Source organism: Phocoena sinus, chromosome 2 (assembly GCF_008692025.1).
Source record: "Phocoena sinus isolate mPhoSin1 chromosome 2, mPhoSin1.pri, whole genome shotgun sequence".
NCBI lineage: Eukaryota > Metazoa > Chordata > Mammalia > Artiodactyla > Phocoenidae > Phocoena > Phocoena sinus.
Genome location: NC_045764.1, coordinates 37,315,262 through 37,331,533, shown reverse-complemented (window position 1 = coordinate 37,331,533; position 16,272 = coordinate 37,315,262). Strand labels below are relative to the sequence as shown.

Sequence of the window (16,272 nt, the reverse complement as noted above, 5' to 3'; positions counted from 1 at the left end):
AAAACTTCTCTCAGTAAACTGTGAGCTCCAAGAGGGCAGGAACTCTTCATTACTCATCTATTACCAGGACCTGTGCACAGAACATGGCACACAGTGGGCACTCCATAAATATTTGCTGAATGAATTAAAATGATTCTAGACCAAAAGAAATAACTTGACTGATTTAAGAAATTTCTGACTTCTTATCTTTCTTAGCCTGCCCTAAATTTTAATATTTGAAGACATAAAACATGTTTCTACTTTATAAACTGATCAGTTCTCATCAATCCAGAATTCTAAAAATACACACAATTACAATTTTAACATAAATTCAGCTTTGCTTTTTATCCATCCCCCATAATCATTAAAAACTTGGCCCTCATGAGCTTTATTGTTTTAGGGACTGAAAAATGTTAATTTAAAGGCAAAGCACATTTGTAATGACTTCAGAGTTTTACTACAATAGGTTATAATTACACATTTTATAAAACTACAGCTGCTACAGAGACAAAAGAGCAACTTGCTTTTGAAATTGTGATTTGTAATTCATATTATCAGCAGAAATTTGCATAGAAACAATGTTGTTTTCAGGCCATGATGATTTGCTATGGTTTTTCTTATACGATTCCTATTTTGGACAGTTTTGTTTTCATATAAAATATAAGCATTCAATTTATTTTAAACTTACCAGTGTAATTCTGAATTGACTCTGAGAAGTTTTTATTCTGAGCAGTAGATGCCAGAAGACAGTCTGTCTTGGCTGAAGAAGAAATTCTTTCTGATACTGATTTAACGGGCCGACCTTCCTTAATAGGTTGATAGGCAGCTGTGGAAGACTTGCTGGCTGCTAAATTATGCATCACATTTTCCCAGTCATCATCATCATCACCAAAGTCATCTATGTCAAAATTGTCAATATCATAGGAAGCCTGGATTTCTCTTTCCAAGTCATTCATAGAGGCAGTGTGTTTATTCTGATCTTTCACAGCAGTGCTTGTGACAACATTTCCTGGGAAATAAGAGCTTTCATTTCTTTTTTCTACCCTTGGTGTTTCAGCCCAGTTGCTACTTACAAAGGACGCCTGTAAATGGGAATTGAATAACGGTCGTTCAAAGAGATTCTTGGTGGTGGCTGAGAATCCTGTCTTTCCTGGGGTAGGAGTCAGTAAACACTCCCCAGTAGAAATGGAATTTGAGGGAAGGTTTGGAAAAGTGAACTCCTTAACAGAATTCCCTGTAGGACAGGAATCACCCTTTGGAAATGCACAAGGTGGGGAAACAGATGGCATATCCTTCACAGAGCTACCAAGTGAATCAGGCCTGCATCTCCACAATGAGCCAAGAACACTGGCATCACTCGTATTACAATCTGCTTCAGCTAGGAGTTTCCTTCTGAAGAGAGAGCACAGAACATCAAATTAATTATAAGCAGTCAGCTATGGTAGGCACACAAGTTTATCTTTAGTTTTCATGCCAGATTGTGGCAAAATATATCCTCTTTTTTCCAACCTTAAAAATTTGAATACAAATGCTAAAGGAACAGTTGTTGTTGCTGTTGTTGTTTGCAGCAACTCTAAAGAGACTTTTAATGACTGGGGTGTGGCTGGACCTAAATGTTGAATGGTTTAGGGCACTGGGGACTGAAGTCAAGCAATCAGTAGGCCATCTGAGACTGCTGCTGGCGGTAGCTACCCCGGCGCAGGCAGCCCTCATTTGAAAAAGTAATAAATTTAAGACACAGTGTATAGCACAGGAAACTCTACTCAATACTCTGTAATAACCGATATGGGAAAAGAATCTGAAAAAGAATAGATATACGTACATGTATAGCTGAATCACTTTTTTTGTATACCTGAAACTAACCCAACATTGTAAATCAACTACATTCCAATTAAAAAAAAAAAAGACAAAGTGATCATTATCTTATTCAATTTCTTGGCCAGAATGCCTGGAAATCTTGCCCCATACATTTGTGACTTACAGTGGTGTTGGAAAGGCAATCAGATATATTCCAGAAGGAGAAAACTTGATACCTTATGTCCCGCTGCTGGAGCAGTTTGTTCCCACAATCCAAAGTTTTCAGCTTGTCATCAGGAATAGTGTCAACTAATTCACAGATATGGTCCATCACACGAATAAGTTGCTGCTGTAAACTTATCTGTCTAGCTATAAAGTATTTATGTTGTTAATATTTTTGGTCAACAACAAAAAAGACAACAGTTTGAAAGCCATGCATGTAAAACTTGAAGTAGTTTACAAACGAGATTAGAAACAACCATATATTCTCCCATTATCTGCCTATGAAATAATGTGAAGTCATACTGTCTCTATTCTAGGTCATAAGAGCTCATAACTATGTTATCCTTTCATTTCATGTTAATTCTTATTATTTCTCTTAAGGTAACCAAAGTTGTTGTAAGATACAAAAGTTTATGACTTTTTACTAACTTCAGGTGTAAATCTCACCATGCCCATACAAAGTACATCATAAAGTATGGACAGGTAAGAACCTCACCTGTTGCTCTGGTTTGCCTGCCAACCACTGTTTCCTAACAGTACAGCACTTGGACTTTCTTTTTGGAGACTACTCCCATCCCCACTCACACGTCTTCAGTGGGCATCTGATGTAAGGCAGCTCAATGAGAATGAGATCTAAGAGTGTTTTTACTGACTGGAAAAGAGGACCTCTCTCTTTAACAAGTTGGACAGGCTGCTGGTGGCCATCTCTGCCACCACGGAGAAAAACACAAGCTTGAAAATAAGACCAACACAAGGAAAAGCAGAAAACAGAGATGGAAGGAAATGGGAGATTGAGATGGAGAGATGGGATGAAAGAGAAGAGAGAGAAGGCAGGTGTGAAAGAGAGAAATTCCTGATAACAATGTCTGGACATCTGAATCTGGCCAGCCCACTTCACACTTTTAAATTTCAGCTATATAACTAAGAAATAATGTCAAAGGAGGGGTGGCTTTACATGACGGAAAGAAAAAAAAAATGGGTTAGGGTAGCAATGGGAAGCAAGGAAGATGCCTACCTACCTCTGGGGCATAAGGTATGCAGGAGAAATAAACACTTTAGGTGGGCTGCAGAGGCAACAGTATTCTCAGAGGACAATCAGAGAAGAGAATGACGCTACTGGGAAATTGTTGACCGAGGGCAGCTGGTTGAAGGGTCTAAGGGGCTGGAAGGAGAGGAAGAGAGGACAGACGGGCGTGGTGGTGGGGACATAACACAGACGATGGGACGCATGCGTCTGTGTGAAAATGACCTGGGGGTGTGGACTTTTACTAGTTTTGGCTGATGTAAATAGGGTCATGAAGTATGAAATGGTAAAAGTGGACTTGCTGGGTTCCTGTTTCACATCTGTTTTCTCTGCAAGGAGAATGGGCATTGGATTGGAGAGAGGAGCGTAAACAACAGTCCAAAGGAAATGAAAACCAAGACAGGCTCAGAGAGATACAGCTATTGGAAAGGAGCTCAAGCCTTCGTCTAGACAGATTACACCTCAAGTACAAAGGAAACCCGCAAAGAAAATGTCACTGATGCATGCGGCATCTAGTGAATAGGAGAGGTGATGGAAGAGTGAAGACAGGCAAATATTGTTTTAATTTTCAAGAAAATTCTAAAGGGATGCCAAAAGCTTCAGGCTGGTGATCTTAAAGTTAATTCAAGGCAAAATTCCAGAACATGTTATCAAATGGCTGCTTTGTGAGCTCTAAGGAAAAGAGGAAACAATTATAGTTAGCAAGAGTTCATAAAAATAAACCAGCCATCTCAACGTATTTCCTTCTTTGAAAGGATTACTAGACTAGCAGATAATGATAGCTACCATTTATTGAAGGCCTACAGTGTGCTGGGCACTTTACCTTGAATCCTGACAACTACTGGGCAAGGCAGGCACTATTTTCCTCATTTAACAGAAGAAGAAACTGAGGTCCAAGGAAGGTTAATTAATTAGGCATAGTCACCCAGCCAGGAGTGGGAAGAGGCAGGCTTGTATACTAGGTCTGCATCACTCTAGAGCCAATGTCCCACCTGTTCCCTCTTGCTGCCTCAGACCTTGAACTTCTAGAGTCATATGACTGAGTCTTTTGCATCCCCGTGGACAAGGGAGAGAAACAGTCTGAAGGCAGATGTGTAACAAGATGAACAAGAAGTGGTGATGAAGGGACTGTTGTCAGCTGAGAGGGAGGCCGCTAATGACATTCTGTGGGACTCTGTCCTTGCTCTCGTCCTCACTAACCATTTTACCAGTGAAACTTAATGAGGCAGAAACAGTATACTGCAGTGGCTATCAATGTAAACTCAAGAGCCTTAAGACTGCTGGGTTCAAATCCTAGCTCTGCTGCTGTCTAACTCTATGACCATGAGTAATTATTTAACTCTCCTGTACCTGGGTTTCCTTATTTGTAAAACAGGATAACAGAAACCACCTTAAAGGATCACTGTGAGGATTAAATTAGTTAATATTAAGGCAATTAGAAGAGTGCCTACAACATCAGGTTTTTCAGAAACATCTCTAACAATAAACTCAGAGACCAAAATAAACAAAAAGAAATTCAGAGGAAACAGGAACAACACAGAGATCACTACACATGTGCGTGTGCCTGCACACACACACACACCATAAGTATAGCACCCATCAAACAAGGATAGAAAACGTTACAGAAATACTCAGAGAATACAACACAGCTCTTGGAAATTAATTTGATGAAAATGAAAAATTCCATCAAAGAGTTAATTTAAAAATTGAGGAAATCTCCCAGAAAGCAAAAAGGCAAGAGATGAAATATAGAAAAGTTAATTAATGGACGTCTAATAGCCCAATAATTAAAGTTCCAAGAAGAGTGAAAGAGAAAAGAAAAAACAAAAAAGAAAATAAAAAGGAATGATACCAGAAAAAACTTCAGAATAGAAGGACACAAACCTCTAGCCTAAAAAAAAGCCTCTGGGAAGTAGGAATCAGGAGTGGGAAAGGAGACAGCTGTTTTTCAAAGCCTTGTAGTGCTACTGGATTATTTATACTAGATATTTAATAGAAAAGTTAAAAATGAATTAGAGGCAAATCAAACAAACAAAAAGTATTAAACTTCAAGCGGACACCAAGAATCAAACCCAGAGAACGAGAAGGATGAAAGGTCTAGAAACCAGTACCTATAAAGAAGAGGTAAAAGATCTAACATTATTTAGCGCTAGGCGCTTCAGACTTATCTCACAAAGATTAAAGTTACAGGAAGGCAAAATTTTGGTTCAGTAGGAGAAATAATTCATTGTCTATTTTGAAAACGTTACTTGTTAGAAAGTCACCTTGTGAGAAAACAAGTTTCTCGGTTTCTGAGCTGTTTGAGCAACAATGGTTAACCCATGGTGGTTGGTTATTATGGATGATTCACTGTTACAGGAAAAGGAACTATGAGCTCACCATCGTGTACTATACCGTCACAGGTTAAGAATACAATCTTACTTTGTTTTCATAGGTAAGCAGTTACAATACATGTTATGTCCCAAACACTTTTGTACCATCATAGCTTGTGCTGGTTTCTTGATTAGGCTGCTTCGTAGTCATTTTCTCAGATTTTGACAAGTCTTCTGATGTGCTAAGACCATCCTTGCTGTCAGAGGTGTCAAGGTCCTTCAACACACTACAAATTAAAAAATATTAAACCGATCACAGTATAGACTAGACCAAATGCACACTTTTGCCTCTAATATTTTCCACAACTGGTCAGATGCTATGTGACAGAAAAGAGGAACATGTCTGTCTCCTCTATTCTAAAACCTCTTTAGCTGGCCCTCAAAGTCTTCCATCTTTTGGCCCCAATATTATTTTTAATTAATCAATTAATTAATAATTTATTTCTGGCTGCATTGGGTCTTCATTGCTGTGCGCGGGCCCTCTCTAGTTGTGGCTAGCGGGGGCTGCTCTTTGTTGCGGTGCACGGGCTTCTCATTGTGGTGGCTTCTTTTGTTGCAGAGCACGGGCTCTAGGTGCGCGGGTTTCAGTAGTTGTGGTACGTGGACTCAATAACTGTAGCTCACGGGCTCTAGAGCACAGGCTCAGTAGTTGTGGTGCACGGGCTCAGTTGCTCCGTGGCAGGTGGGATCTTCCCGGACCAGGGATTAAACCCGTGTGCCCTGCATTGGCAGGTAGATTCTTTTTTTTTTTTCTTTTTTTTGCGGTACATGGGCCTCTCACTGTTGTGGCCTCTCCCGTTGCGAAGCACAGGCACCGGACGTGCAGGCTCAGCGGCCATGGCTCACGGGCCCAGCCGCTCCGCGGCACGTGGGATCCTCCCGGACCGGGGTACGAACCTGTGTCCCCTGCATCGGCAGGTGGACTCTCAACCACTGCGCCGCCAGGGAAGCCCTTGGCAGGTAGATTCTTAACCACTGTGCCACCAGGGAAGACCCTGGCCCCAATATTAACACATATAAACATGGTCAGTCTGATTGGATATAAAAAATACTTTAAAAAAGTAACAAAATAAATTAGTACTAAAGGAGTATTAAAGAGAGGGTACTATGGCAATCCAAAGAAAGATAACACTTTCTGGAACTTGAGAAGACTTTGCCAAGAAGGTAGGATTTGAGGAAACCTTGAATGATGGGTATGGAAAAGTGACAGCTTACAAAGGAGAGATAAAAAAGACAATTCTATTTACTCGATATTCAGGAATCAACTGTACTTTTCTAAAGCAGGATTTTGGAATGCAATCTTCTAACTAAATCAAAGAATGATGAATAACTATGTTATAAGTCTCATTAGGCTATTAAGCTTAGGGTTACTGTAAGAGCATAACTGGAGATAAAGCTGTAAAGGTAATTTGGGGTCTGAAGATGAAGGATTTTGAGGCCCAGCTAAAGAGGTTTAGGAATACAGGAGTTACAAAAACATGTTCTCTTTTCTGTCATATATTACCTGACCATTACACCTCTGAAATTAATTCAGAAGTCACAACCAGCACTTTAAAATGAAATAAAATATAACAGAAAATTTGTGTGCACTGCACATACAGTATCATTTGTGAAAATTCTATTTTAGTTTTATAATGTATACAAATATGTATACTAGGTTGCAATGGAAAAATATATAGAGAATTTACCTTGGAAACAACCATTTTCCAACTGCTGAAGATCTAGGTAAAATAAATTATGGTATGAAAATTCATTAAATTATGTAGCCATTAAAAGGACTAAAAATAATGACTATGTAGCAATATGTAAAATGTTTTAAAAATAATGTTAAAAGAAAAGCAGATTGAAAAATTATAGCTACATGTTGATTATGGCAACGTAAAAATCATCTACACATGTAGAGAAGAAACAAAACAATGTGGCTAGGGAATGGGGGAGGAACAAATTAGGAGTACAGACACAAAATAGATAAGGAATAAGGATTTACTGTATAGCACAGAGCATTATACTCAATGTCTTGTAACAACCTATAATGGAATATAATTGAAAACAAAACAAAACAAAACTGAATCACTATGCTGTATACCTGAAACTAACACAATATTGTAAATCAACTATACTTCAATTAAAAAAAATAAAAAAAGTTAATGTGGATACAGAAAATGTTCGGTTTGTGGGACTGTAAGACTACCAGTAAGTATCCTGTTAATGTGGTTACAATGTTATCTGTGCAATACACACTTTTTTAATAAACAAAGAAAAAAGCCAGGCAGTCAACAGGGAATGGTATGGCCCAGGAAATAACCCTACACTGGATCTTAGTCCATTTGCCGTTAATTATCACCCCAGACAATCCCCTGCTCCTCCTTAGGCCTCAACTGCTGCTCCTGTTAAAAGAGAATGCTGATGAATGCTATATGAACTCTTGCTCAGTTTTTTTCCTACAATTCTGTCTCAATTTCTACTGGGAGATGAAAGAGGGGAGCTCTTACAGTTTTTCTGTTTTGTTGTCTAACAGCAATCATGCTTCAACCTTTCCCACCTCCTTTAACTTCTCAACCCACCTGTTAAAACAAAAACCTAGAGAAAACTAGGTTATGCAGGCAAACACCTCCTTCCTGCCTTCAGGTGATATACTAGAGGGATTTGTTTCTCATCAAAATATGGTTAACAGCAGAGTATATACCAGACCACTCAACTGAACTGTGATTTAGACTGGGGTGAGGATGGAGGTAACAAAGACTATTAGTATTTTCAGCTATTAATGAACTATAATGAATTATGTGGACTCTATTTTTCCCATAATACTACCACTTAACCACAATCATAATCACTAATTTACCAAAATTCAGTGAATGATAAATACAATGGTCAATTCTATTTGGATTTTTTAAAAAATAAAAAAAAAAAAGAAGACGAAGAAGAACACATTACATACTAAGTCACTTCACAAATAAGGTGTTAGTTTTGGGTCATTTCAGGTACATGAGATTGGAAATACAGTATCTTTAGGACTATATTCCACATGCCAAGATCAATTACATAAAACTGTTTAGAGGTCCCATGTAATGAATCATAATGGAACTTTACAGCTTTAGAATACCAACAATTAAATAAAATGTAAATAAATAGGGGCTTTTCGATGCTTTCATTCGGATACAAAATAAATTGTGCAGAAGCATGAAATTAATCAATTTTGAGATGATACTACATAACTAAAATTATTTCAGCTACCCAAGAATCAATGTTTATTAATTAATAAACTATTTTACCTAGAGCATTTTAAAGAGGATGAAGAGGTTGAAGTCATTCCTTCTTCTGGAGAAGGTGGAACAAAATCTATGTCATAATCATCTTCATCAAGCTCAACACATGAAGATTTCTCAACTGAATGTAATTCCACTTCTTCCAAGTTTTTCTTCTTTTCACAATTATCTAAAGTACAAAAAAACAGCTGATAAACATAGGTTATTTTAATATTAATGAGACAGAAAGAACAGGGTGTGAGCACTTGTGAGTGCTCTGAGCAAGTCATAAGCACTAACACCACTCTGTGCGATACGAGTTCTCTCCTCTCACACGTTAGTGTTGCCTTGTTTTTTCATAAACGATGATTGAGTCAACTGGATTAAGTCCAATGAGTGCTGGATTGAGGCTGACGATTTGCTTAAGGATTTTCATGACTGTCTCCGGTTAAATTATGAAACCATCCTTATTATCAGTACTTTCGTTTCTCTATTTTTCATTCACACTTAAATAAGAGTGAAGTACAAGTAAGCCTGATAATTGTACAAAGACTGTTGTTTATACAGATAAACAATCTCTACTTTACCACAAAGGTGTCTTAGTTATATAAGTCTCCCAGAGTGTCTCTCTCGACTATGTGGGAAAACACTGCCAAACTGTTGCTCTCTAGTTTACCTTTTACCAAATTTTCTCTTCATAAATAGCAACATGTTTGATTAGACTATAGTTTTGCTTATTATCAATCACTTTTCAGTCCTCTCTCACCCTATAGTAACCTTGATGGGATTCAGGTGTTTAAAAATATTAGTCTCATATTTACAACTGTTTCATAATGTGGGTACCTCCACATATGGCTAATGTCAGCTATTAAGTTCTAGACATCTAATAACTATGAGACCTAAACAGAAAACAATTTGCATGTAATTTAAAATACTTTAATAGCATGATTAGATCATATCATACATCAACATTAGGTGGTACAAACCATAAAAGAATTATAACACAAAGGCTTAGTTTCACATCCCATTTCTACTACCAACCAGCCAGTAGACCATTAAGAAGCCTTTTTAACTTCTATGGACCTTCTTTTCTTTTCTTTTTATTGAAGTATAGTTGATTTACAATATTGTGTTAGTTTCAGGTGTACAGCAAAGTGATTCAGTTTTTTTTGCAGATTATATTCCATTATAGGGTATTACTAGATATTGGGTATAATTCCCTGTGCTATACAATAAATCCTTGTTGCTTATCTATTTTACATACAGTAGTTTGTATCTGTTAATCCCATATTCCTAATTTGTCCCTCCCCCTTCCCTCTCCCCTTTGGTAACCATAAGTTTGTTTTCTATGTCTGCAAGTCTGTTTCTGTTTTGTATATAGATTCATTATTATTATTTTTTAGATTCCACATGTGATATCATATAGTAGTTTTCTTTCTCTGACTTATTTCACTAAGCATTATATTCTCTACATATTTCTTTTTTAAAAAATTAATTAATTAATTAAATTTATTTATTTGGCTGCATTGGGTCTTTGTTGTTGCACATGGGCTTTCTCTGGTTGTGGCGAGAGGGGGCTACTCTTCATTGCAGTGCGTGGGCTTCTCACTGTGGTGGCTTCTCTTGTTACGGAGCATGGGCTCTAGGTGCGCAGGCTTCAGTAGTTGTGGCTCATGGGCTCTAGAGTGCAGGCTCAGTAATTGGGGCTCATGGGCTTAGTTGCTCCGTGGCATGTGAGATCTTCCTGGACGAGGGCTCGAACCTGTGTCCCCTGCACTGGCAGGCAGATTCTTAACCACTGCGCCACCAGAGAAGTCCCTCTACATATTTCTTCATATATAAAATCACGGAGCTATCCTTGTTGTTTATATAAATAGCAGAATAAAATCTTTCATTTCCTTAGTATGCCCTGCCTCAAGAACGTGGCCAACAGATGGTGCTTAGGATGTATAAGCACCTCTGTACATCCTAAGGACAAAAGCTAAATCATATTTGCTGCTGTTCCCAATGCCTAACTTTGAATAAACTAATACAACCTTTTGAAATGAAATAAAATAATTTTTACCTCTTTCCTCTCCCAAATGAGTTTTTAAAGGATGATTTTCCTGAGTATCTTCATTTATAAGCTCTTCGGAATTGGGGTCATCATCAATGCAAATCACATCACTATTTAACCATTCTGAGTCATCCTTCTGTTTCTTAGTCAAAAATGCCTGCTTGCTCTCAGAGGAGGAAGGAGTCAAATCAGTCTTTACTGTATTTGTTTTATCAAGGTGTGCTTTTAGAAAGTTCCTCTTACACTTTTTTGATTTCTGAGCAGTGCTTACTCTTATGAAGTGGTTTTGGCGTGGTGTCACAAATGCTTTTGAATCTCCAGAAGTATCAAAGTCATCCGTATCATCCCAATCATTGAAGGTAATAAGAGAATCTGATGAAGAACTAAATTCTAATCTCTTGAAAGTAGCATCACGGGATTCCTTTACAAGCAGTGTGTTCTGGGTAGTGCATAAAACTTCCTGAGGAACCTGTGACAAATTTGGCAATAACGGTTTTGAACCAACTCTCTTAGTTTGCTGTCCAGCTGGAGTATTTTTAAAGTCATTGATCTTTGTCTGCTGATTTGCGGTGTGGGGAAAAGGTTCACTGAAGGAAAAGGCTTCAGTAATATTAACATCTTTATCATTCAACACAGGAGCTTTTGCTACTGACACACTAGTTACAGACACATCGTTGGCTGAAGATACTTTCTTTTTAAAAGTGAAACCTCTGAAAAATAATCGAAAAACTGAATTAGATGGATTAATTTCAACAAACCCAGCAAGTACACAAAACCCAGCAAGTATACAAACCCAGCAAGTATACATAACAAAACCCTAATTTATATAACAACTTACTTCCTTGCATCACAAATGAGCGAGCGAAGAATCTATCTCCCTCTCTGATTTTAAAATGTGTAAGGTAACTTAAATTATGCTTTGTATGCTCTGATTCTTCCTATTCAGAAGCTAATTATTCAGCTTTGAGAGTATCTGGACCATTCCTACTACTTTGTTTCTCAGGCTCATAGTCCTTAATTAATAGCCTCTCCAGGGCTTCCCTGGTGGCGCAGTGGTTGACAGTCTGCCTGCCGATGCAGGGGACGCAGGTTCGTGACCCGGTCCAGGAAGATCCCACGTGCAGTGGAGCGGCGGGGCCCATGAGCCATGGCCGCTGAGCCTGCACGTCCGGAGCCTGTGCTCCGCAACGGGAGAGGCCACAACAGTGAGAGGCCCGCGTACCGCAAAAAAAAAAAAAAAAAAAACCTCTCCAGAGGGAGGGGACGGAGTAGGCGAAAAAACGTGGCTACTTGTCTCTACTCTGATACAAGTTTTATGGGGAAGAGTCAAAAACTGCCAGCTATGCTGAAATCTGAAAGACAAGTGAAAGAGGCAAGAGTCCTGGACATCGGATGGATTTAGTGACATGAAGGTCAATGGTGACTTTGAAGTCAAGCACACAGAATGGTGTCTAGAATCTGGTAAGGGCACAATAAAGATTATAAAATGTTAGGTACTGTTAGAAGGAGTTTGGAATATAGCTTGGAGGAAAGAACAGAACTGGAGAGCTATAGTTTCCTTAGAAACGGTTTTTGAAAAGGATATAAAATTATATTAAAATATTAAAAACACCGATCTGCCCAAATTTACAAGATTTGTATTCATTCATTCAATGAATATTTACTGAACAAAAACCATGTGCTAGAAACCATGCAAAGGTGCTGAACAATACATTACCTAGCGTTGCTAAAACATGCTCTACCATTAATTTGCAAAGCAGGAAAATCACTGACCCTCTCAGCTTCATTTCCTCATCTCTACAATGAAAGGGTTGAAAGAGATGGTATTTCACTTGTGTGTTAGTGCCTGGATGGAAGCAAACCAACCAAAATACTTACGAAGATTTTGGTTTTGAAGGACTTAATTTATTATTAAGTTTTCTGGCTGAATGACGTTCCAGTTGCTCCTGTAGATTATTTTGAGGAACAGCAGCCATGATCCTAAAAAGTGAGGGAAAAAAATATCAGTGGAGTTATGCACTTTGCATTAACCACACTATTTATTGGGGGGTAGAGCACTGTTCCAACTGTGTCCAGAGTAATGACGTTTTTTTTTTGTTTTTTGTTTTGGTCAAAAAACTGTTTTGACATTTACAACCGGTAACATTTGAAATATATAATCTTTAACTAACTGAAGTCTCACTTAAATAGCAAATGACCTGGTTTCCCCCAATGCTAAAATAAGCACAAAAGACATTAGGGAAGGGCTTATTAGGAAAAGGCTTGCAGAAAAATGGGACCTGGCCTAGGCTTGAAGCATAAACGGAAGCCAAATGGGGAGTGAGGTGGGAGAAAATGATCAAAGCACACTGAAAACCCAAAGAACAAAGGAATAACTGAATTCTCTGCCTAAGGGGAAAATCGGGAAAAGAAGGAAGAGCACCACCAATGACAGCCATGGTTTACCAGCAAGATACCGTGCTTCATAATTACCTAGTTTCAACCTGAAAGAACACTTTTACCAAGCATATTTACACCTCTTGTGTAACAAATTGTGATACTGCTGAGCTACTGCCTGGGATAATGTGTAGCTTAAGCCACCTTAAAATTACTGGGGCCAAAGGAAGATGGGATAGCAGAATATACGGCTAGTAAACAATGCTCATTCATTTGAGCTGAGAGTTATAACCCTCTTTCCCATTCTATGTTTACCAGAGATCTCCTTTTATTTTACGCCATATATCTTAGAAGGATTAACAATACTAAATGATATTCATGGAAATATGAAGTTTTACATATATCATACTCCACTCGCTAATAATTAAAATAATCTATGTTTAACAACTGCTTTACTTTAGATAACAGTGAAAAAAGAAAAACTTGGTAGAAAGTTCAACTGGGAAATCTCCATGTGTTGAGCTTCATGAAGATGATTATGATATAGATTTTGTTCCACCTTCTCCAGAAGAAGGAATGATTTCTGCCTCTTCTTCCTCTTTAAAATGCTTTAGGTGAAACAGCTAATTAATAAACACTGAATAATTCACACTGATATGTGAATTATATCTTAATAAAGTTGTTACCAACCCACCACCCACTTTCAACGTTTATCAACTCATCAACTATTATCAGCTCATCCAATACTGTTTCATCTGTACACACATCTAAGGTCCTCACTTCACCATTCTGGAAGTCAACCTCCCAAAATAGTGATATTTTAATTCTGTCATTCCTTCTTCATTCATTAGCTGGAATAGTTCTATCAAGAGAAATGTTCTCTGATCTATTATTTTGTTACCCAGTGGTACAGCTGACATAGAAAAGACAGGATAAATGTTGGATTCTTTTCCTTTATTTATTAGTTTTCAAAATAATGAGTTAATTCTCTAACAGCCTCTAATGGTTGTGAATCTTTTTCTCAGCATCATTATAAACTCATGAATTAACCATTAGGTATGTTTTAATCCAATATAATTATCATCCTTATCGATTCTGAAACTGTTTCACGTTTGCCCAGTGGGAGCCTTTCCAGGTTGACTCTTCAGTACTTTTGACATAAACTTAGTAGGTTTTGAGAGCTTCCTTACTAACTGGAATGAAAAGACATCCCAGATTTATCTTGTGCATTTTTTTGCCCCAGACTTAGAATCAGCCATTTCCCTAAGGAGCCCTGATTTTTATTTTTAGTGGTGAATATTTTAAGACCACAGTCCCTGCACATCCAAAGGCACCTCTCCATTTTACATCCAGTTTAAAAGCACTGGCCTTTCACTGAAGTATGCTCTCTCCAAGGTCCTGTCCAATATGGAAGTTTTTCACAGAATAAATAAAAGAATAAAAAAAAGAGTGAAGTCACACTACTGCCCTCTCAAAATTTCAACCTCAAACGACTGGATGGCTGACACAGAGGCAGAGGCACACAGTCCTTCAGGCTTAAGACAAAGCAGGACAAAATGGTCCATGGCATCATTACTTAACCTTTCCCCACATTCCTTCTAAGTTTGTATTGTTCCTGTCTCAACTTTCTACAATTTTTCATACCTTATTTATTTTTATATCAAAACTGGCCATGGTATTCTTTTTCTTTTTTAGAAAGAGGGTTTATTTATTTATTGGCTGTGCCATGTGGCATGCAGGATCTTGGTTCCCTGACCAGGGATCGAACCCGTGCTCCCCTGAAGTGAAAGGACTGCGTGCTAACCACTGGACCACCAGGGGATTCCCCCTAGCCATGGTATTCTAATAGAGTTTTCCAATATTATTCCACAGTACGACTTGATATGCATATTTAGTCATCTCAATAGTACATGTGTTTGATTCGTAACTGTAGGGACATATTATGGATTCATAGTTGGCATGTAGTCAACCTTAACCCTGGGGCACCCTTCCCTATTTTCAAGCTACACTGCTCTTTGGTTATTCCCACAGGGTAGCATCCTCTAGTCAGTCATATTCTGAAGCATGATAGCAAGTACACAATTTTCCTTCTCAACAGCCTTCAGCAGTAATGCTTTTAAGGAGTTAGTGAGTACTGAGAAGCAAAAAATATCAATAAAATTGTTTGACACGCAAAAAAATTGTTCCTCAACAGCAAAGATCAGTGATACAAAATTAAAAGAAGAAAATAAATGGAAAATAAATAGAGACTAGTGCAAAGTTTCACAATACTAAAGGGGATGAACAATGAGAGCCAAGAAACGGATAAGGCTTCTGAATTAGACTCACCACAAAAGGCACAAGTATAATTTGGAAAATGATTAAAAATTTCTCTCATGTACATGAAGGAAGTTATCATGGCATTGTAAAACAATATAAATAAGTAAAAAGCTGATTGAACAGTGCAAAAAAAATTATTGAATGAAACAAGTAAACTAGAAAACCATATCCATACATAGAAAGAATAAATAAATCAATGAAAAAAAAGGTATGAGAGAATGACAACAAACCAGGGCTGGAATATAAAAAATATATCCAGCGAATGAGACTTCTTGAAGTAGTAAAAGAAACCACTCACAAATAATAAATGATTAAAGGAGTCCTATCTCAACAGTATCTTGAACAAATAAAAATAATTCAGGCCAGAAATTGAGAGGACCTTTATTGAACTAGATAAGACTAAGACATAGTCTCCTGAAATTAAACTAAAGGGCAACATTCTTTTAAAACCCTACAAGTGGCTAAGCAAGAAACATATCACATTTACAGTAACAAACAGAATTACTTCTAACTACTTCTCTGATCTTAAGTGTATGTCTCAATATAGTTTTACTTATGTATATAACTGCATGAACAACATTCAAATAGAGATACAGAACATTTTTAGCATATCAGTATGCTTTCTTGTGCCTTTTCCCAGTTAATACACCCCAGATATAACCATTAACTGACTTATTCACCATAGGTTAGTTTTGCCTATTCCTGAACTTATATGGATATATGGAATCACACAGTATGTATTATCAATGCATATTTGAAATGGCATCTATTGAACTCAAAACATTTCTAACAGATATATTAAAACATAAAATTAGAAGTACTTAAAATCAAGACCCAATACAATATCTTATATTTTACAACAGGGATGAATCCATTAAAAAT

At 37.6% G+C, this 16,272-nt stretch overlaps 1 protein-coding gene across 6 annotated transcripts in view; it reads right to left on the bottom strand.

The window, feature by feature from the left end:
* Positions 1 to 16,272, bottom strand: part of BLM (BLM RecQ like helicase) — an 87,234-nt gene that overhangs the window by 50,853 nt on the left and 20,109 nt on the right. For 3 of the 6 annotated variants that reach the window (XR_004348312.1, XM_032621887.1, XM_032621888.1), the window contains exons 2-8: positions 12,574 to 12,675; positions 10,705 to 11,405; positions 8,667 to 8,829; positions 7,083 to 7,115; positions 5,500 to 5,621; positions 2,013 to 2,145; positions 668 to 1,371 (exon numbers count right to left, since the gene is read on the bottom strand). Coding sequence is in view for 5 of the 6 variants with exons in the window: in XM_032621887.1 (XP_032477778.1) it covers positions 668 to 1,371; positions 2,013 to 2,145; positions 5,500 to 5,621; positions 7,083 to 7,115; positions 8,667 to 8,829; positions 10,705 to 11,405; positions 12,574 to 12,671 (1,954 nt within the window). In the remaining variant the exon portion in view is untranslated. Of the gene's footprint in view, positions 1 to 667; positions 1,372 to 2,012; positions 5,622 to 7,082; positions 7,116 to 8,666; positions 8,830 to 10,704; positions 11,406 to 12,573; positions 12,676 to 16,272 lie in introns of those variants that run through there. The other 3 variants (XM_032621889.1, XM_032621890.1, XM_032621891.1) reach the window with 3 other exon arrangements.